General features: G+C 40.9%; 3 protein-coding genes across 4 annotated transcripts in view; 2 read left to right on the forward strand and 1 right to left on the reverse strand.

Annotated features, from left to right (window-relative positions):
* The first annotated feature begins 278 nt into the window (after positions 1-278).
* On the forward strand, positions 279-6,298 carry samsn1a (SAM domain, SH3 domain and nuclear localisation signals 1a). The gene is made up of 8 exons (XM_046390451.1): positions 279-467; positions 1,454-1,534; positions 1,838-1,966; positions 2,515-2,632; positions 2,730-2,881; positions 3,013-3,225; positions 3,555-3,702; positions 5,516-6,298. Exons 1-8 carry the CDS (start codon positions 411-413, stop codon positions 5,668-5,670), a joined length of 1,053 nt encoding a protein of 350 aa, XP_046246407.1. The 5' UTR covers positions 279-410; the 3' UTR covers positions 5,671-6,298.
* Positions 6,299-6,779: 481 nt separating this feature from the next.
* hspa13 (heat shock protein 70 family, member 13) lies at positions 6,780-10,971 on the forward strand. Its single transcript, XM_046390396.1, has 5 exons — positions 6,780-6,966; positions 7,076-7,416; positions 7,699-7,912; positions 8,159-8,326; positions 8,664-10,971. Exons 1-5 carry the CDS (start codon positions 6,942-6,944, stop codon positions 9,245-9,247), a joined length of 1,332 nt encoding a protein of 443 aa, XP_046246352.1. The 5' UTR covers positions 6,780-6,941; the 3' UTR covers positions 9,248-10,971.
* Positions 10,972-11,294: 323 nt separating this feature from the next.
* Positions 11,295-21,673, reverse strand: part of gdpd5b (glycerophosphodiester phosphodiesterase domain containing 5b) — a 39,576-nt gene continuing 29,197 nt past the window's right edge. The window contains exons 8-17 of one of the 2 annotated variants that reach the window (XR_006843467.1): positions 21,378-21,523; positions 19,850-19,932; positions 18,354-18,504; positions 16,899-17,120; positions 16,526-16,683; positions 16,281-16,428; positions 15,166-15,248; positions 13,437-13,549; positions 12,876-13,135; positions 11,295-12,675 (exon numbers count right to left, since the gene is read on the reverse strand). Coding sequence is in view for 1 of the 2 variants with exons in the window: in XM_046390346.1 (XP_046246302.1) it covers positions 12,590-12,675; positions 13,437-13,549; positions 15,166-15,248; positions 16,281-16,428; positions 16,526-16,683; positions 16,899-17,120; positions 18,354-18,504; positions 19,850-19,932; positions 21,378-21,523 (1,190 nt within the window). In the remaining variant the exon portion in view is untranslated. The remainder of the gene's footprint in view (positions 12,676-12,875; positions 13,136-13,436; positions 13,550-15,165; positions 15,249-16,280; positions 16,429-16,525; positions 16,684-16,898; positions 17,121-18,353; positions 18,505-19,849; positions 19,933-21,377; positions 21,524-21,673) is intronic. The other variant, XM_046390346.1, reaches the window with a different exon arrangement.

Below are 21,673 nucleotides of genomic sequence, written 5' to 3' on the forward strand. Positions count from 1 at the left end.
AGCAATACTGGGTGACATTACAGCCCAACTCTGAACAGATCAATCACATAATGCAACGCAGTGGCAGATATGGCACAAGCTCAGGTTCATCAGCATATCTAATATCTTCTAAAAACCACAGATACCACAGTTATAAAACCTAAATTATGATGTTCCTGGAAACGGTTGTCACTGTTTTCGAACAGGCTACAAAATGCACACTTAAGCACTTGTGTTTTCCCCTTTCAAAGCGACACCACTACAAGAGACACAATGCCAATTGCCTCACATCCTGTGCTGTGAGGAAGTGGGAGAGCCAGTCCATCAGACAGACTGCTTGAGTGCTAGTTAACAGCTCACTGTCAGGAGAGTGGGGTTAAAACAAGAGGAGCAAGGACTGAGATCTGACAATAACTTTAAAACAGGAGAAAATGTTACACAGAGCAGCCTCCAATGTGTCAGACAAAGCAAAGAGCAACAAGCCAAAGGTAGGTGATAATCTAAACGAAATGTTAATGTGCTGAAGGAGCCGGAGAGGAAAAATATGAAATTTGTAGGAAGCCAGAATGTCAAAAGGTGACATTCATCTTTAAAGGGTGAACAGCGATTGAAACTAAAATATACATAAGGTGATGTTTTTGTCCTCATTTATACAGCAAACTGTATGCTGTAGAAGTGAATTTTCAATAATGAATAGTGAATTTTCACAATAACACAAAAGCTAAAATTAGGAAGTGGCATCTAACTTAAAACCCTTCAAGTCTGCTGCAGAATTTGCAGAAAGTGGACCAAAATGTGGGTCTGGCAGACGAAGCTGCATTATGTCAATCCACAAAGAGCCGTCTAAGACTACGGAGCTCATATTTAACCAGGATTTCCAGGGATTATTCATTTATATAATTATTTTGGTGCTCTGCTGTGGAGATGATGGGGAGTTCGGAGAGATTATACTGACTTTTAGTTTTATGAAAAATTGGGGAAAAAAAGGGGGGGAGGATTAAAACAGAGCCAAAGTAAAGCTACTATGAGTGCATGTCACCAGTGTTGTAAGGACATGACAGTCTTATTTATGTATTTACTTACTCATTTTGTGTGCCTATATAGATACCAATATTCTCTCAGCTGCCACATGAACTGCTAACATGACCACAAATGTACCACATGTTTTATAGCCTCTCATTTCGAAACGTCTTGCAACAGACTAAATATTAGCTGTATATACATATAGGATAACATATAGAGCAGAAAGACAGCTGACTCCACTGGAAAGCTTCAGTCATATTTCATCAGTGAGATCCACCTGAGTCACAGAGTGAAGACGCAGCATGTTTTTAAGGACGTTTAAGCCTTGAGACAGCTGGGACAAGGACTCACATGTACAATGACTTGATGTAATGAACTGCTGTGAAACCTTGCTGGGGGGTTAACATGCCAGTTGTCCCCATAACTCTTTGTCTTTCAATACTCCACACAGCGCTCCACAAGCTTTGGCAGGTTTGAGGGTCTCAGACATCACTCATCACAAGCCAAACCAGAGGAAAATGGAACAACCATGGTTTGTAGATTTGTTTGCTCTCATTTCATTTTTTTTTTTTTATATATGTATAATGGTAACAAAATAGTGAAAACGTTAGTTGTAAATTGTCAACAACACACCATTTGACCATGTCAGTTGAAAAATATGACACTGGAAAATAAGGTTCATGAGAAAACCCCTTTCCTGAACAGGATGTGATGCACTTTGCTCTGTTTATGGCAGAGAAGTAAAAATTGTGATGACTTGGGAAAATCACGAGTTGTCGAGTACAAAAATTTTAAAATTACAGCCCTACATGTGCTAAACAACTTTGTTTCACAGCTCGCAGAAGAATGTGAGAGTCTGGACTCAAACAAATCAGCAGGACTTGGGAAGAAGATGAAGGCGATTTCACTGACCATGCGCAGAAAAGTGGGCAAGAAACATGCCAAGTCTTTCTCTGAGGAGACAGTGAGTCACTGGGAGAAACACACACACACACACACAGCCTTCACTTTACTTAACTGCTCTCATGGGGTAAAGCTTTTAATCACTTACACACATACATTAGTTAATGAAAGGTACCTATTACAGTAAATTTGGAAGATATGCTTCAGTAGCAGTCACACAAGCCTGTATTGTTTTTCTCAAGAATCTTATCACGTTCATCTCTTACAAACCCACATCCTCAAATGTGAAGCTGTTGCTGGCAATATTTAAAATACCTGCATCACTCTGATCTTAAACAAAGTATGTTGTTGTAGTTTTGCGTTTTACTGTAACACAGATAGAAAGATAAAATGAAAGTTCTGACTGTGTAACTTTCACAACCTACATCCCTACCTGAAGCTCTGTTTTAGTTTTCATGTTGTCTTTTACTTTCACCTGGACTTATTTGATCAGTTTACTGGAAATGGCACACTTTGGTACATTTCATCTGTGATTGGTTGAGGGTTATGATGTATATGTCTGTATTTTGTGACATTATCCCTCAATATTTTTTTTTTATCTCCACCCAGGTTGAGGATGCAGACAAAGATCCAGAGGCAGAGACAGAGAGTGTCCTTCCAGCTGGGAAAAACGCTGCAAAGACAAGCAACTCTTTAGAGAGTCTGTGCAGTGGACAGAGTTCCTCTAGTAAGGGTCTCCACATACTGCACATAGCAACGAGCACTAGGTTGTTCCAAAAGTAAGAGTATAACAGCACTGCATTGTGTTGCGTTTGTGGGTTCAGGTGGTGTGACCAGTGAGTCTAATGGTTCTGGTCAGAGAGACAGTCTGAGGCTGGAGGAGGACGGCTCCTATCAGGGACAGTTCTGTGGCAGAGCTCGCGTCCACACAGACTTCGTCCCAAGCCCATATGACACAGACTCCCTCAAACTCAAGGTAAGAAACAACATTGTTTGTGTGCTGTGCTGCTGAATGTTGTTAGGATGCTGGTGTAAATGACACTTATAACAGATTAAAGACCAGCATTGTCTTCAACGTTCTTTATATTCACTTTCATTTCTTGTCAGGTCGGTGACATTATCAACATCATCAGTAAGCCTCCAATGGGCATCTGGACGGGCATGCTAAATAACAAAGTGGGCAACTTCAAGTTCATCTATGTAGATGTTTTAGTGGAGAAAGAGGAAGAAGAGGAAGCTCCAAAGATCAGACAACAGAAGCTGTGTAAAAAGCCTCGGCCTAAAACGTTGCTGGAGTTACTGGAGCGACTGAATCTTGAGGTGAGACTGGTTGTTTTCAGACTTTCAGTCAGGGGGTTTTCAAAATCATAGCAGGAAATCAGCTCAGACAACGTACAGTTAACTCTTGAGTTTTGCATCTCACATGATAAGTGGGTGTTCTTTTGATGTTCTAAACCCCATCTCATACTGTTGCTCTGCTTTCACATCTCAACCTCAAGATGTTTGTAGGTAAAATACCTGACATTATCAAAACTTTGTTGTCTTGGTTGTCTTCAGTATGAAACCAGCACTATGCCTTTGTACATGCTTTGTGCCACATATTAATCTGAATCCACCGTTTTTTGTTGTTTTTTTTGTTTTTTTTGCAGGAGTATGCCTCTGCCTTGTTGCTAAATGGCTACCAGACAGTGGATGACCTGCTGCACCTGCAGGAGAAACATCTGATAGAGCTGAACGTCAAAGATCCGGAGCACAGACGCAGGCTTCTCGCCGCTGCTGAATACCGCTATGCAGAAGGTTAGCAATATCACAAGCAATGACTATATTATTAACAATTAACAGCACTTAATTTTGAAGCTCAATGAGACAGATTCATTAAATTCCTCTGATAAAAGTGTAGTTAATCATGAGAAGCTCGCTGCATATATGTAGTGGCTCTAGATGTCCAAATCACCAGCTGTTAGAGTTCATCCTGTTGGGAACGTAGAGTGTTGTCACCAAATTTCATGGCAATGCATCCAATAATTGTTAAGACATTTCACACAGAATTACAGATGTGAACCTCCTGATCACCAAAGTTACCAGAGTATCTGGTTGAAAATTACAGCACGCACATCTCACTGTGACAAGAGCAAGTCTGTTGGTCGTTGTGCACATGGGCGTTTTCATTCTAAACCATTTAAAAATATTTCTGCTTTTCCTCCTGTGACATGTCAAAATGTTGTGTGTGAAAAAAGCCTATTTAACCCTTTACTTACCCTTTGCATTACAACCCTTGTTAATAGTCTATCATTTCACACAAAAAATTGGTCTGAAATTATTTACATGACTAGTTTCTTGTAACTTACAATTATCTGCTAAATAAAGATTGTCTGATGCACCAATGTTGTAATCAGCAATGAACATTCAACAGAGCTCTATCACAAGAGAAATTTTATGTCACTTTCAAGTTACTTTAGTGAGGGTGAAACAGCTAAAGAAGCCAATGTGAGGATTCTTAATGCAAAACTATTTTTACTTTATTATGCTGACACAAAATGTGCCCCTTTAAGTTTAATATAAATAAATTTACAATTATATAAATTATTTAAAAAGATTAAGAAAGATTAAAATTATTAAATATACTATTTAAATGTATATTTGTCACTAGCTGTTGCCTATCACATTTATTTAGAATTGATTTGCTAATTCATTTCTGCTGGAGAATGAAAGCTGCTTTTTTTATTCTCTAAAATGTAAAAACAGCAGGGTAAAGCTGAGACATTTGTGCCACACAGAACAGAAATACATCCTGCGCGCAGTGAGAGGCTTATCAGTGATTTCCTGTTACTCAGATAGAAAGTGCTTAATGGAGCAGAAGGTGTTCCTGTAATCTGATGTCTTGAAACAGAAGGCTGATTATCAGGGATCCTCTGTGAATGAAAACAAAACTACGTTTCTGTGTGAAAGAGAACAGCAATCACGGACTGCAGTTTTGTTAACGTTTATTGCAGTTGTACACAAGTTAAAAGTTATTGTAATTTTTCTACGACGACAGTTTCTATGACGACAGTTTGACGAAAACAGATGGCAGTCTAACCCTGCCAGTAATTTAATCAAGCTGAACACCATTAGGTTAGTGGGTTGGCAACCTGGACAGGAGGATTAGTAGCTTCCATCAGTGAAGTAGAAATATTAAAGAATGGTGGAATAGATTTACTTTGTGAGAGTGGAGATTTAAAGGACATTCTGAGATGTTGTATATCTAGAAGATTTTTGAAATTTGTTTTCTGCTGCTGTTTTCTGGGTCACACCTGCAGAAGTTATTTTACAATTTGGATCATTTGGTCACTCACAGACAGGCAGCAGCACATCTCTCTGTTTTCTCAGTAATTTTTTACCTTGAATGCTGGGTTGGATGGTGAGGCTGATAGCACAATATACAGTGCCATTGCTATCAGAGCAATAAATATTTTAAATGCCAAAGGGCATCAGCCTTCAGCATCTGAATATGGGTTAGTTTCCAGTGACTGAAGCACTTGGCATGGGTTTAATGTTTCTGATGTGGTTGGAAACAGAAATTTGTAATATTATGACATTTGGTTGAATTCCATTTGGTTTGTGGTTGCAGGTGATGATGTGAGGGAGGCGGAGGAGCACAAATCCTCCCACAGTCTACAGGAAGAAGACAGTGACTGTCCCAGAGACTCGGGCTGTTTCATCCCATCTGAATGTTCAGACAGCAAGGAGGACGCAGAGCAGCACACAGACGCTGTGGATTCTTAATGTGATCACTTGTCAGATGGATACTTTGACTTATGACAATTATCCCTTTTTTTCCCACGATGTCATGTTAATAATCCTTATTCCAACAAGCTAGCCACCACCAGCCTAGCTAATGTAGAAGCTTTGTATAGGAAGTACAAGCAACAAATATTCTAAATGTTATCTTATCCATTTGTCACTTTATCAAGATAATAATGAAGTTGTAAGATTTCTTGAGTTTTTTTTTTTATTTTACACTGTTTAAAAGGTGACATTTCATTGATTAAGTGTCGCTTGTATTTATTGCATGCTAAATCATTCATTGTTTTCCATATAAAGCCTTTATTTATTGCATCTGCATCATTTTAACCTTTCTTATCAAATCTCAGTCTCATTTCAAAATCCAGTGTAGTTTTTTTCCCCTTAAGAATTATCTGTGATACTTATGAAGGGGTGTTTTTGCAGTGGTTTGAACAATGCATATTCAAATCTTGCCTATACTGTACAGGAAAACGTGTGTTATTTTTTGAACGTGTGTGTGGAAATGATGAGAGAAAGTGTGCGTGAGAGAAAGTTTGCGTGTGCACTCATGTGAAAGTCAGCATTCAAATTTTTGTGAATAAAATAAAAGAAATACACAGAAATATAATATTTTCTTGTCAGATTATTTATTTTACCTACCAGTACAATGCCTAATATGAGTGTTTGATACCTAAATAATGAATGAAATATAATAAAAGGTTATTTTGACTTAATAATTTCACTTTAATTTTAATTTAATTTAATATTTTCCATTTTTACATCTTATTTGATAGTATTTTAAATTTTTATTTTATGAGTGCTTGATTCCTAAATAGCCAAGAATGATATATAAAGAAAAAAAAAGATAATTAGTTTTATTTTAATTTTTCTGCTATTTTATTTTATTTAAAAATATTTTAAATCTTATTTTGAAGTGAATGTTTTCCTTTTTTTTAACCTCAGCTATCCTTGCTCTGCCTGATTGGTTTAGAGACCGAACACGTTACGAAATTTTCGTTTTACGTTGCGTGTCGCAAGCTTTGACGGGAAATGTAGTATAAAAGTGACATGTTGCTGTCGATTGTGTATACGGCAAACTTCATTACCCAGCATTCACAGGAAGTAATGCAATGTTGACGTGTATTTTACTGGTAGTCTTAAAAACTTCCTATTTCGTATCATCCACTTGTCAAAGCTGGACATCATTTAACCGCAACTTTTACTGACATTCGGTGAATTTTGATCCCTGGGCGACACAACAGCACGTGACGATGTCGGGAGAAATATCAATGATCGGTAAGTTTAAAGATGTTTTTCTCCGGTATTTAACCGGCGAATTGATGCTAGCACGTAAGCTAACCGGTGTGACTTAACATGAAATACGCATGTTGTTGCGTTGCCCCAGGTTCGGTGATCCTGGCCCTGTTCCTGGCTGGCTACCTGGGCCAGCAGTACTTACCTCCCCCCAAACCGAAGGTGATCGGCCTGGACCTGGGCACTACCTTCTGCTCTGTCGGCGTCTTCCACCCGGGCAGCGGGGAGGTGGAGGTGATAGCAGATGAAGAGGGCAGGATGAGCATCCCCAGCGCCGTCTCATTCACAACAACTGCGGTGCTGGCTGGACATGAAGCCGTGGACCTGGCCGACAGCAGCCCTCAAAACACCATCTACGATGCCAAGAGGTTCATCGGAAAGATATTTGAGCCGGAGGTCCTGGAGCAGGAGAGTGCTCGGTACCCGTTTAAGGTGGGTCCTGCTACTGCGCAGTGTCCTGCTGGGGCTGGTTTAGCTCACAGTGCTGCTGCTTGGAGTGTTATTCAGACTGATTTCAGTGGTGGAGTCACTTTAGCCTCCATCAGCTGTCACAAAATTTAATCTGCAGGATTCTCTTTGCTAAAAGTTGAGATCGTGATTTTTGGTTATATGTTAATAAAATATCAGTTCATTTGGAAATACTGACCACAGTTTAATCTTTAGGATTAGGCTCTCAGCTCTGTAATCTCTCCATTCTTTGGGCCCGTCTTCCAGGTGATTAATAATAATGGAAGTGCAGAGTTCCTGGTCTCCACCAACCGTACCTTCACTGTGACCCCGGAGTTCATCGGCTCCAGGCTGCTGCTGAAAATGAGGAAGATGGCCGAGCGACATCTGGGTGTCCCCATCCAGAAAGCTGTTATCTCGGTGCCCGCAGAGTTTGACGAGAGACAGAGGAACTACACCGTCAGGGCCGCCAGCCTCGCTGGTCAGTCCTCTCATTATTTTAAGATGATGTTGAATGTCTTTTTGAGTATTTTTGTTCACGTGCTGTGTATTGTTTTGGTAACACTGACCAAATAAAATTTCCTATTTGGATTTTTGAAGTTAATTTTCAGTGAACATTAACACATCATGCTACTGGTATATTTCAACAAGGATTTCTTCCCCCCCAAAAAACATTAAATGTATAAGCAGTACACATATGGCATGGTGAGTATTCTTTCTCTTGCAGGTCTGGAGATCCTGCGTGTGATCAATGAGCCCACAGCTGCAGCCATGGCCTACGGCCTGCACAAGGTGGATGTGTTTAACGTGCTGGTGGTTGACCTCGGGGGCGGAACACTGGATGTTTCTCTGCTCAACAAACAGGGAGGCATGTTCCTCACCAGAGCCATGGCAGGTAACGTGTTTCACTTCTCCAGTAACAAGAGATGGGAGGTGATGTGAGCCACCCAAAATGAACTTTACCTTTTGTTGCACAGTTCATGACCCGATTAAAGGTTTTAAATATCCTCTTAAGCTGTGTTCTCCTTTTCATGATTGAAGTGGATTCAATAGTTGATGATAATAATATGAGGTCAGGACTTTCTGTTTCACAGAAAGAGCGAGTGTCTGATTTCTGTTCAGACAATAATCTGGTTTAAATTAAGTTTCTCAAACATGAAACTTTACAGCAACATTTTTCTAACTTAGTGATTTTTTTTTCAACGTAGTGATTTTTGTCATATTTTTGACAGGCAATAACAAGCTGGGAGGTCAAGACTTCAGCCAGAGGTTGCTCCAGTACACCACAGAGCGAGTCCGACAAGAGTTTGGCGTCCCGCCCACTCTCAAAGAGGACATCCATCACCTCCGACAGGCTGTGGAAGCTGCGAAGCTCAACCTCACCCTCCAACCCAGCGTCACCATCAAAGTGCCCCTACGCCTTAACATTCACGAGAGCTCTGAGTCACCTGAAGGCTCTGCTGCTGCTGCTCCGGTTCTTTTCCAGGCTGCAGTCACACGCGAGCTCTTTGAAGAGCTCAATGAGGACCTCTTCCAGAAGATCCTGGCTCCAGTTGAGACTGTATTAGCAGAGGGCCACTTGGAGAAAGAGGACGTGGATGAGATTGTTCTGGTTGGAGGGTCCACCAGAATACCGCGGATCAGGAGGCTAATCAGCGAGTACTTTGGGAAGGAGCCCAACACATCTGTAGACCCTGACCTGGCTGTGGTCACGGGTGTGGCCATTCAAGCTGGCATCATGGGTGGCTCCTGGCCCTTACAAGTGAGCGCCATAGAAATCCCCAACAGACACCTGCGCAAGACGAACTTCAGCTAATATTACCCACATAAAAGTGATGCCGCAGTGACTTGCCACTGATTCCTAACTTCTGTTATGTGCATAATCTAAAATCTGCTGACAAACGACCAACAAGAGGCACTGTCACCTGAATGGACACATGCAAGGTAGACTGCGGTAGGAGAAAAAGAAGCAATGAATACTTACTAAAACATGCCAACATGAGGCGTTGTAATTGATAATTAATCTGCAGAAGTGAACGGCTCTGTTTCTGTTTATAAAGTGACAGCTGCTTGTGCTGTGCACAAAGCTTCAGCTGACAGAGAATCAGCTCAGTGAGATACTAAACAAATGTGAATGAGAAGCCCCTCAAAGGGTGACCCTTCTGTCATGAGTCTACTGGTCAGCTTCATTGACAGTACTTTTTCATGGTAGATAATTAAATGGAGTTCAATTCAGGGAACAGCCGCTATTGTAATGGACTGAAAGACTAACCAGTACGTCTTCAGCTATTTATTTATTTATTCTCATCAGCTGTGTGTTCTTCTGGAAGTGTGTATGTATGTATGTATGTATGTATGTACGTATGCAGGTGTTTTGCAAGCCTTTAATGTCTTTTTACTGTTTTGCATCACGTTGACATACAGTAGAGTGAGCTTGTGCCTTTGCAGAAAATTGCAGTGCAGAGGTTCACTGCTGCACCCTAGTGGTTCAGTGAGAGGGCCTGTTCCAGGTCCCTGTTGTGCTTTGTTTGTTTGTTTTATTACCCACCGTAAGTCATGAAGGAGAACCTCGGTGTGAAGATGTAGTTACGACCAGTTCATTTCAAACATATAGACTACTCACCTCAACAATGAATAAGGTGTTGTGGCGAGGTGCAGAAATAGATGACGGTGCATGTTGGAAAACAACCTACTGTACACACTGTAGCATCACCGTCCCTTTGAATAGAATCTAGGCTGCATTGCTTGCAGTGACAGAGGAATCATGCTCAGTGCTGCACGCTGAGGACTTCCAGGACTCGTTGGCCAACTTTTATAGTTTTTTTGTGCAATGATGGGCACATTGTTTGGAAGAAACAAATATTTGTGCCGCTTAGCTGAGTTAAGTACCAAAGCTTGCTTTTGCTGCTGTAGGTATGAAAGGTCAACTCTTGTAGTCCCATAGGAGGACCAAAGCATTGCTTACTGGTGCCTTGTGTATTTGATACAGTATTAGTTGTTGTCAGGGTGCCTCAAATGTGAGATGAGATTTAATAATTTAGTGAGTGTGACCTGATGCTTATTGTGGTGGACAGCAGGATGGTTATTGTATCAGTACGAATGTTGATTTTCATTTTCATTCCAAAATTCTCTTTGGAAAATATTAAACCCAGAAGTGTTTATGTCTGAAATACAAATAGTCCTTTTATCAACATTTTCAACCTGGCACTAAACACGTCAACATTCCTTCAAAAAATATCACAACTTTTTTTTGGGCAGATGTCATCAATGAGTTGTGTATATTAATATTTATTATTTTCCTAATATTGTGTTGTTCATGTTGGATCTGAGATTTGGATGTAACACAGCATTTAGAAAAGATGAAGCAAGTTCGAGATACTTAATGCATCATCAGTCCCTGTTGATATCGGGAAAAAAACGAGGATCTATTTTTATATCATGTTCTACTCCCTGTCAGAGTCCAGCTACCAAAAAAGGACAAGGAAGTTAATCTGTAACAACATACTTTCCAGCTAATTAAAAATCATTTTTTTCCCAACATCTTCACTGTCTGTTTATTTTGAGGAAATATATGGGCCCTTTTGTGGCCCATATATTTCTACCTACACAAAGTACTTTACATATTCACATGTATCAGGTTTTACAAATTATGCTATAATTCCCATTTGTTTTGAATTGTTATGAATGTGACTGAACTTTTTTCTTTTGTCTGAGGACTCCAATTTAACACTAGATAGTCAAGAGACAAGAAGGGTCCATCAGTATGTGTAAGTGAAAAATCTGTGGGTGTTCCAGTAATTTGGATTAGTGGTTCATTGTCTGGCTTCTCCTGTTGTGTCTTAGAGGCAAAGAAACAAAAAACAATTATTTAATTTTTTTTAATGTTTACTTCTGAGGCACAATAATACTCAAAGAAAAAATTCAACACAAAAGGCAATCCATTTCTTGACCCTGTGCTGCCCCTTGTGATACCTGTAGCATCCCTTCAGTTAGCTTAGAGCTTTATTTTCACATTTAGTGCCCATTTCATTTATCTAACAGCACTCAGTTTTAAACCAACGTTTGGATGCACGGTGTATGTGAACACTAAAATACCACAGACTCAACTGCAGTTCAGAGGCTGAATAGGAAGTGAGATGACTTCCATCATGACCACACTATTGCTATTATTTAACACTTTTCATCATTGTTCAAATGTAAGTCTTAGTTCGCTGAAGCATCTCACTCATTGGTTCACCTTTTATGTACAGTAACACACTCAACATAGCACTGCACATGGGGCAAAAAATATGTACCCAGTCAGAATACACACAATACACTGTACATATCTTTAAAAAATAATAATAATAATCTGAACGCATTCACATTGACCTTAAAAAAAAAACAGCACAAATGTTCACCCCCCAAAACCATTTTACCAGCTCTTCTGGTTGCACTGGGAGTACAGCTCACACATGTCAAATGATATGATCATCACAGTTGTATGCACTTGGCCAAATAGGGGAGGGGTGGGGGATGGGCCTTCGGCCTCTATCAAAATAAGTATCTTACATGCACCATGTGAATATTTCACTTGGAGGAGAAGGCAGGACCTCTGTAAACAGCTTGTTTGTTTTTTGTTTTTCTCTTTAAATATAAATATCACTATTAGTACTATTATGAACAACAGCACAACAGAGTGCTGACAGAAGGCAGGAGCATATTGAGCTGTTAGTTTAGAGTTTAGTCTCATGCTGCAGTAAAGCCCTGTAAAAAGAAATCCATCTGCTAAGAGAATAATATGTACATTGGTTAAAAACAAGGAACTGCTTTGGAAAATTAGCTTAAACAATCTGGAAATGCAACTTTAAAAAGAAGTAGGCATTGGTTACCCAGAAGGGCCCCTTGGACATTTAGATGTGGGAAAGGAGGCCACGGATTTGGCGAATTACATAAATGAAAAGTGCGTGTAGTCCCCTGTGATATACAGTATGTCTAACAGGCACCCCCCCCCAAAAAAAACAAAAAACAACAACAACAAGAAACTATCTGCAGAAAATATACAAAGAAAGTGGGTGGTTGTTTTCCCAGTCAGATACAGCAGTCTGTCAGTTAATCAGCAGAACAGGAATGAGTGTTGTCGTCTCCGTCTCGCTACAGCAGATTCACACATCCCCAGTCACTGGCTGATGCCCTGATTGGTGTAGTAGTCATAGCCATTGTCTGAATACAGCTCCTCGGCACTGCCAACTCCATTCCCCACCTCTGGAGGGCGCCAAAGCATTAAAAAAAAAAAAGAAGTCAGTGTACAGTATGAGGGCACTGCATCGCTTTAACAAGACCTTTAGCATGGGTCAAAATGTTGATAAAGTAAAAGATAAAGGACTCATTAAGTGAAAAACTGAATGGGAGAATGACGGAGAATCTCAAACAGCTGGCATGACTTACTGACTGAAATGACTTACCTTTGACACCCAGCGCTAGACACTGTCTAGACAGACTGAGGTGTCTATAAGCTCCCCTACACATGACGTGGTCTCCAGTGGGAGGATTATGGGGGAGGTTTGGTGCATGAAGAGATGGATGGATGGAGGGGAAGAAGGGCATAGAGAACTGGCAGGTAACGAGGGAATGCAATGGATGCATGGAATAAAGAAAGGAGTCACACTGGTGGTAGCATTGACAGGAGATGATGTGCATCACACAGGCTGCTACTGGGGTTGACCTTCAACATGGAAGAGAGGAAGAGTAGGAGCGAGAACATTCACAGACAGACAGATGCATGCTGGGGATGGGGTGACATGCTAGTTGAGCACCTGAAACTCAAAATGGCTAATTCCTCATCTTTGAGCTAAAAGTTTGAGAAACTGTAATTCTTCTAATAAATCAGTATGTCAAAATGAAAAATGCAAGGTGAGGAATTTGTTCCTGAGCTCAGGGGCCCAAACATCCAGCAACAAGAACACACTACAAAACATTGAAGAGTGACAAACATATGTCTCTGCGGGTCAGTGTGAGGGTCTTACCGGAGAAGATAAGTTTCTCCTTCATCACGTTGAGGTCTCTGCTGGACCTCCTGACTGCAGCGCTCAGCATGATCTGTTCGGGGTTGTAGCTGCGCATACCGCTCATCCGATACCTGTGGAGTGGGGGGTGTCACACATTTGGTCAGATCTCCTCGAGACAGTGATGATGCCACTAAATACATACATATACATAGAGGGATAACACTGACATTCCTAGGAGGAACTATGGAGTTGGTGTACATGTCTGACTCTTTTGGTCAAAACAAATCAGTTTCATTTGAATATCATTTGAGCCAACACTTGCAGTTATGGTTTCTTTGAGCTAATGGTTTGTTTTAAAGGGGACACAAATGAGAGCACTACAAATGCATTATGGAGCTCAGTTTACATCAAATCAACATTTGTTACTTGCACAGAAAGTGACTCAGATTTAACTTCAGTCAAGTCAGAAGAATTCATTTCCTGTATTTGAAAAAAAAGTGTCTTGTCAGTTTTATGACAACAGCTTTGACTTCACTTAACCCAACTGAAGAGCATTAGTCTCAACAAACTGCAACTAATGCAATGAGGCATTTAGAAACACAAATGCAAACAAGCAAGCTTTTTAGCATCAATAATAGCTAAAGCTGAAGCTCTTCCCCTGATGAATGCATATCTGTACTTCATTTTGGATGTTTAGTAGTTTGGATTATAAATTTTAAATCTCACTGGGCACTTAATGCTGTGGCTAGTTTGTGCTGTGTTGGTGGAAAGCATTCATTTTATTATGTCCAAAGACGTGAGCTTCTCCCTTGAGAGTAAGATGGTAGCAGTGCAGTACAACGACACAGGTGAGACTGAGAGAAGTGAGAGAGAGAGAGAATAAATATGTAAAGTAAGGTGGAGAGATAAAAATTTATGTTACGATAAGCGACAAAAAATAGTGTAAGAATGGAAAACAGATGGAGAGAAGGTGAAAGGAATGCATCAAACAGAAGGATGATGGATAGAGATGGTGAGAGACAGAAAGAGGGTGAAAGGAGAGAAGACTTTGGGCCAGAAGAGGTGACCCAGTTACCTGATCATGTGATAGCTGAGAGAAGATGCCAGAATGCAGCAGAGGAGGAGAAGAGCATGCACATCAGGCAGAGGAGAGGGGGGAGGAAGAGGCAGAAGGACAAAAAAAAGGACAAAAGAAGGTGGGAGACAAGAGAGGTCAGTTTAGAAGCCAGCAGAAGCTACTGAAGAGTTTGGCTAAGCAGTGGACACCTGCTCTAGAGCATAAAAAACAAAGATCCTTTCCTTCCGTCCCATAGATGACAGGAGGACAGGCCATCTGTCTCTGGAGTTGTCATAGAAACAAACAAAGCCACACTGCTGCTGAAGGAGTGTGAAGGGTTTACACATTTTAGCCAGGAGTGAACATGCTCATACAAAGTACATCTTCACAACACAAGTACATCAGTCACAACTGGTGTGTGAGAGCACTGAGGTGAAGGAGAGAGAGAAAAGCAAAAATACATCTTAGCAGCTCATAACACCATTTAACACAGAAATCCTCATTCATTAAAAAAAATCATGAAAATAAAGAGATTCAAATGCAAATAAACTGCATATTCATGTCAAGCTGTTACTTTATTGATGTGGTCCAGAGATATCTAAGTAAAAGGGTGACATTACTAAGTAAAGTGGAGAAATATTAACTGCATGAGAATGATATGACTACAGTTATATCACTGACTGTACTTACTTCTGGAAAATGAATATTCCTATGACTGCAGCAAAGGAGATGAGGTCTGCAGACACCCACATCAGGCAGTATTCATCTGGTCTCTAGTTAACACACACACACAAATACAGTATATGTATATGAGCAATCATAGGTTTGTAGCAGGGTGCACCACTGGGTGGAGCTACATGTCCATGATACAATCTCATTTGAGCGGCAACATTAAAACGGTCTTGGTACTTCTGCGAATAAACTCACTTAAAATATATAATGTAATTTAAATTGGGAAATGCAGAAATGTGTCAATTCATTTAGCGGATTCTCTTCAAGATACACATCCTTAGCATGGTCATGTACAGTAACATAAAAGGAGGAAAACAAAACAGATGTTCTTAGGATAAATATTCACTTCCACTGGCCTTTGAATGGCAGATTTCACTTGTTGTAAATTCATGGTTCAAACTAACAGACAGCACTGTAGATGCCCCGGCAGTTCAAACCATCCCTGAACCTCAGCAGGGAGGCTGGTGTCACGTCTACATGTTGTCATGCAGAGTTCCCATACGGTGGCACAGATGGGGAGGGCCAGGCTGGCACGCTGTAAAGACGAGGCGGGTGAAGCGATACCACAGAGGCACGCTGTGGGTGCTACTCATGTTGAGACATTTCAGGAGACGACTGAACTAGAAAGCCATGAGTCATAAAGTACAGGATAGACTACAGTGATGATGCCTGCCTTTCTACTGTGCTGGGACCTCGCACAAGTGTTCAGAGATGAGGGGATAGCATGCTCACTGCAGGAAATAAACAGAGTAGAGGAGTTCGGCTGACAGCTTTGCTCCCTTGCTGATATCACCTGTTAGAATCTAGTTGAGTCATGCAGAGGAGATGCTGCTGAAGCAGAAATCACAGTTGTCATCTAATATCATCTACACTGATACAACCTATGGCCCGTTTATAAATGCTATTTGTTAGCGAGCAGATTGTTTCCAGGCTGGTAGGCACAAAGAGAAACTTTGGCTGAACAGGAAGAAGAAAGCCAAACTTGATCGTGAAGCTGCCATTGAGAAGTGTCATGCAAAGACGAAAAACACTAAAAGAGGAAAACACTGCACAAGTATCTCACAGGTCCTCACCATGAGCCAGACGGGGTAAGGCACCTTAATGAGGATATGTGGGGCCTCTGAGGAGACTGAAGACACCCCGCTACACCACAGCACCGAGTACAGCCAGGGCTCGTTGATGGTGTAAAGGGTGAGGTTGATGCTGCTCTGGGAGAAGTTTCTGAAAGCAATCACACATTGAGGCACAGTTTTGAATATAAATTCATGTGCTTTATTATACCGACCTGATAACACATCTGGTTTGTGTGTGTTCCTACCTGATTTCCTGTGTGCTGGCCTGGTTGTATCTGAGCAGCAGCCTGCTGATGCTACTCTGATGGAGAATCTGAGGACTCTGTTTGTCCAATGAGGCCTGGATCAGCCCAGGGGCCAGCTGCCTCACCTGAGCTCTGTTTTCATCTGGAGTCCACATCACCTACAGACAGGGCTACTATTACATTTGGGCTGACTGAAACTGAAGCGACATGGTCTGAATGCATGTGAATAAAAATAAGAAGCACTTTGCCAGATGAATTTATATCGCTATTATTAGATTAGTCGACATTCTAAACCATCAAGTTTGCATGTAATATGTTCAGGATACATAGGCAGACATCGTACTGTGGAGACCTTCAGTTCCCATATATTTACCAGGCTCTGAGGGACACCAGATTGCTGCACGGCCTGCAGTGTATCATTGATCCAGCTGTGGTAGCAGGGGTGCCCTGGAGGTGGTCTCCTCAGCCTGAAAACCACTGTGCTGTTATGATAGGAAGCCAACATTAGAAGCTGCTCCAGGCTGCAAACACTCTGATTGGCGATCAGATCCTTCTCGTGGGGGGACAGTGTGTGCACTGTCCAGAAGGGGTCATCCTGAAACACAGTAACAGAACGCCACGAGGACCGAAATTGCAAACATGATTATCACTGACTAATAATAGCATTCCTGCTGCTAGAAATTCAATTGTGAGGGGCTTTTTTAACTGTAAAATGAATTCACAATCCCAATAGGTGCTTTGAAAAAAAAGCATCCATCCAAATGTTCCGTAGCGCATTTGGACAACACCTACGGAAAATAAAAATAGCTGACTGTTGCTCCTCATTTCCTTCACACCCTTTCATATTTCACTGACACTTTGATTACACATTCAGGACAGATTAGGACATTGCTGAGCATATAAAAAGTGGAGTAAAACAGTGAATCGTCATAACTATACACAAATAGTCTTTCTTGGAATGCCGTGTAAGTAGGTTGAGTGGGAGAGTGAAGAAAACAATGCAGAGTCAAACAAATATGGACATATCAAGAGCTTAACAGCCACATGTCTTTGCATAACAAAAAATGCAAAAGCTTCAGATAATATTAGAACATACATAATATATAAGTTTAAATCTTCCTTTGGAAACAAAGCTACACAGCAAGTGTATACATTTTCTTATATACAGATTAAAATTAATGCTTGCCATTCTTGTGTAAATAGAGAAATACTGAGAGCAAGTACATGTCTGGAGTGTACTGTGAAATGATTAAAGTAAAGCAAGGCAAAGCAGCACCGTGCATGTTTCTGCATCAGTGCATCCTGTACCACATTTATACAGATTCACTTTCTTGGTGAGGGAATCTAAAGAAAACACATTTACACAAACTGCAGGTAATGGCTAAAGAATGCAGCAGTGGAGTGGCTAATTTCATCCCATCTCATTTATGGTGCAATATTATTATGCAGGAAAGAATAATTTAGGTACCAGAACAGGTACCATGAACATCACTGGATTGGATTCTCGTGGCTTATTTGTCCATGTGTTTCATCCCATTTGACGCTCTAGTCTTGTACTTCAGGCAGGCTGAAGCAAGCAATTATTTTGAAGCACTACTTGATCCTGATCCACTCTGCTTACAGGAGAGCATCTCTATAGCACTAACAGGTCTCAGCATTTCCATGAAACCAGAGGATGTCTTTGCAGGATCAGTGAGCGGGGATGCATACCGTCACGTGCTGATGACTCAATTGGTTAATAACCTTTATCACACATCAGTGCATCACATCACGCTGTCAAATAAAGCTGAAATGGCACCAAAAGTCTTTATCAGCAAACAGGAAGTACCTTGAGGAACCACTGTCCTGCGTTGAGCTGCCGTAGGTCTGTCCAATTGAAGAATGAGGCGTCATCCATCTGCCTGTCTGGAAAAACTTTTTCTACGTCTGTGGTCCTCTGCAGGGTGCGGTCGTGCATCAGGAAAGGTACTCCATCCACACTGATGAGGGGGAGGGCAGATTTTCAACATGCATGTCTGGTAGTTTATAACACTGAGCACATACACAGGTGAGGGAGAATACTTCATTCTTATTTGCCAGTTGACGGTTATTTTCAAAGAACTAAATATTAATATGTGTGCTCATCTGCGTGATTCTCTAAAATGTGACTAAGCTCAGATACAAGAGAGGGGCTTTCCTCAATCTTTAATCACACAACTACAGGCACTCGCACCGTTGTAATTATTCAAACTGAGCAACTGTTCAGACTCTAGGAATAAAAGCTTTCAAAATGACAATGAGATAAGAGCAAAAGGGGGGGAGGAGGAGGAGGGGGAGGAGAAGGAGTTGGTTTAGGGGTAAACTCTTGATGTCATGTCAAGTAAGAGCAAAAGACAAAAGGAGAGCAGAAGAGATAAGAGTTTGCTGTTTCAATATCTGGACAGAAAAAGAATGCCTTTCTTGTGTGGATATGAGTGTGTGTCTGTATGATCTGTTAACTCCCGAACTATATTCATCTGAATTGATGTAAATACTGTACTTAATAATAAGCTGATAAAAATATGTTGGTATTTAATGTGTGTGTGTGTGTGTGTGTGTGTGTGCGTGTGTGTGTACATGTCTTGGCTGCTGCAGGAGTCTCACTGTTGCTCTGGCTGTCATCAAGTCTAATTACTGAGCACACTCAGGAGCTCACCTGTCAGCAGCCAACCACACACACACACACACACACACAGAGCCAACATGGTTGCTTATACAGGAAAAGAAGTATGCAGCTAATTAAGATGCAAGAAGAATTTACAATAACCTTAAAACCCACCACATTAGAAAGTGAAAACCCATCCCTTACACCAGCAAAGCAGCACTCCCTACCTCTACACAACCACTCATAGTCCATCACTGGACATGCATCAGTGGACATGTACACCCACTATCCATCATATACCATGACCACTTCAGAACCCACCCTCCACCATCCCCACTTCCTCCAAGTGTGTCTCTCTGAGCTCAGCCTGTCACCTCTCATTATGTTAGTGATGTCATGCCCCCATCCACTGCCTGCTGACAGACTGACAGGCTGTTCAAATAATGTGTTTGTATAATGTGTGTTTATGTACATGTTTTTCACATGGAAGGGTTTGCTCGCTTTTCTCCTTGAAGACAATATTTTTTCAGTCCAGTGGGAGCTTATCCTAGTTCTGGTATTAAGTATTGGGTAAACTGCTTTTTTCCAGCCATGTTGCAGAATTTACACAGAGACTAAACAACCCTTCTTTTATTTGACTTCGTCATTCTGCTGTATTGATCGTTGCTTGTGAGTGTGTGTGTGTTTGTATATGTGTGTACCTGATAGCCACGTCAGCCTCCAACCCAGTGACGTTCATCTGCAGTGCTCTCTGGAAGGACCACAGCGTGTTCTCTGGAGCAAGCTAAAAACACACACACAGTAAAGACAAACACACATAATATGTAGACCTGTGACAATGACCTAGCTGGGAGAATTTACTGGAAGCCTTACTGCTGCTGGGGAAATGACAGACAAAATGTTAGACGGACACAAAACAAGATGTTCTTATGAGTCATCAAGAAGGTTATGTTACAAAGTGAAAAATAAACATCACTGCAGTGTATCACAAATATACAAAAAAAACAGACTCCTTCCTCTGATCACAAAGGAATGTTATGAGAGGAAAAATGACCATGTTGTGTTACCTCTAAAAGTCAGGACTACGATCAATATTAAGTCAATATGTTAAACATCACCTACTAGAAAAGCATCCTCATCTGAGACCCAGTGAGTAAAGCCAGTGACCACCAGCATAGGAATGATGCTGTAATCAATACAGAGTCCTTCTGGGAAACCAGGAGTCCAGTCATGTGACTTTGCTCCCGAGAGGGAGTTTCTCACAACCTTGCAAAGCCACTCCTAACATTAGATTTCACTGTGAGGATCGATTGCTTTACACAAATACCTTAAAGCAGGGTGTGTTTTGATGTGAATAACTGTCATCACCTCCCTTTTCTTCCAAGTGTTGCATAATACTGAATCAGATATGGTGCCAAGTACATAAATCCTTTTTCAGGGACTGTTTAAAAGCAATAACATTAATCCAAACACATAAATCAAATAGCAAAAAATGTGCTTTGGTGTGCATAAATCTTATCTTAATGTGGTCTTGGGGTGCATACTTAGCTAACAGGCTCTAACAAGCTTTTTAACAGTGCAGGGGAGTCTAAAATCTGATCCATGAGAGAGATGGTGTAAGTGAATACAGCTGAAAAGACAGCAACACGTGATCAAATCGCTAATCTATTCTCTTTCACATCAAGCTGCCAAGTTTCCACAAAATCCAGCAAAAAATATGTCCCTGCCATACATCAGGCCGTCAGAGCTCAACGCCTCAGGCTCGCACTTGGTTATGTTTGTAGACTATTTTCAGTTGCATGACCACAAGGTCATTAACAGACGAGAATAGAAATGGGTGCAGTCGAGGAAAAATGAATGAAAAACAAGGGGAACAAATATCTATGTACTGTACTATCTAAGTACTGTTTCTTCTCTGTCTTTTCCAAAAGGGAATCAAGTGGCCCTCTGGCTTTAGGGGTTTGACCACTGATGTAATGTATATATATAAAGATGGATGACATGTCTCAACTTCCAGTGTACAAAAGTAAATATATAAAATAAACAGAATATTTAAATAAATATAAATAAATAGATAAAAATACCCCAGATATGAGTGCTGCCATCTTGTGCTGATGGCATCATTTGGAGCCTGTGACAGCACAGTAGTGATCAGCCACATGCATTACATTTGAGTGCCCAGTTCACAATCCCATATTCTCATTGGATAATAGAGGTCAGCTGACTCACCATGGGGGCTCCCTGGTGACCAATGACATCAGGGCGCTGTTTGAGAGTGGTGGGGTCCATGATGCAGGGGGAGCTGATGTACAGCGGCACCACATAGAGTCCCAGTAACACACTGAGATATAGCAGCATGACCACTACCTGGAACACTGGGAGAAGACAAATACAGACAAAGATGAAAAATTAGCCTGCAAGCAAGTCCTATGCCTACTAATTAATATTACAGTTTGTTTGAATACATAGTCTTTTTGACTGTTGTTTTTTGTAAAGATGAAACTAATTTTCATATATATAAATCT

The sequence above is a fragment of the Scatophagus argus genome, chromosome 5, assembly GCF_020382885.2.
Source record: "Scatophagus argus isolate fScaArg1 chromosome 5, fScaArg1.pri, whole genome shotgun sequence".
NCBI classification, from domain to species: Eukaryota; Metazoa; Chordata; class Actinopteri; family Scatophagidae; genus Scatophagus; species Scatophagus argus.

Excerpts from the sequence above, each read along its gene's own strand:
- samsn1a (XM_046390451.1), top strand. The coding sequence starts at position 411 with ATGTTACACAGAGCAGCCTCCAATGTGTCAGACAAAGCAAAGAGCAAC. Across the intron at positions 2,882-3,012 it reads CAGACTCCCTCAAACTCAAG|GTCGGTGACATTATCAACAT; the intron begins GTAAGAAACAAC and ends ATTTCTTGTCAG. Across the intron at positions 3,703-5,515 it reads TGAATACCGCTATGCAGAAG|GTGATGATGTGAGGGAGGCG; the intron begins GTTAGCAATATC and ends TTGTGGTTGCAG.
- hspa13 (XM_046390396.1), top strand. The coding sequence starts at position 6,942 with ATGTCGGGAGAAATATCAATGATCG. Across the intron at positions 6,967-7,075 it reads GGGAGAAATATCAATGATCG|GTTCGGTGATCCTGGCCCTG; the intron begins GTAAGTTTAAAG and ends GCGTTGCCCCAG. Across the intron at positions 8,327-8,663 it reads CCTCACCAGAGCCATGGCAG|GCAATAACAAGCTGGGAGGT; the intron begins GTAACGTGTTTC and ends TATTTTTGACAG.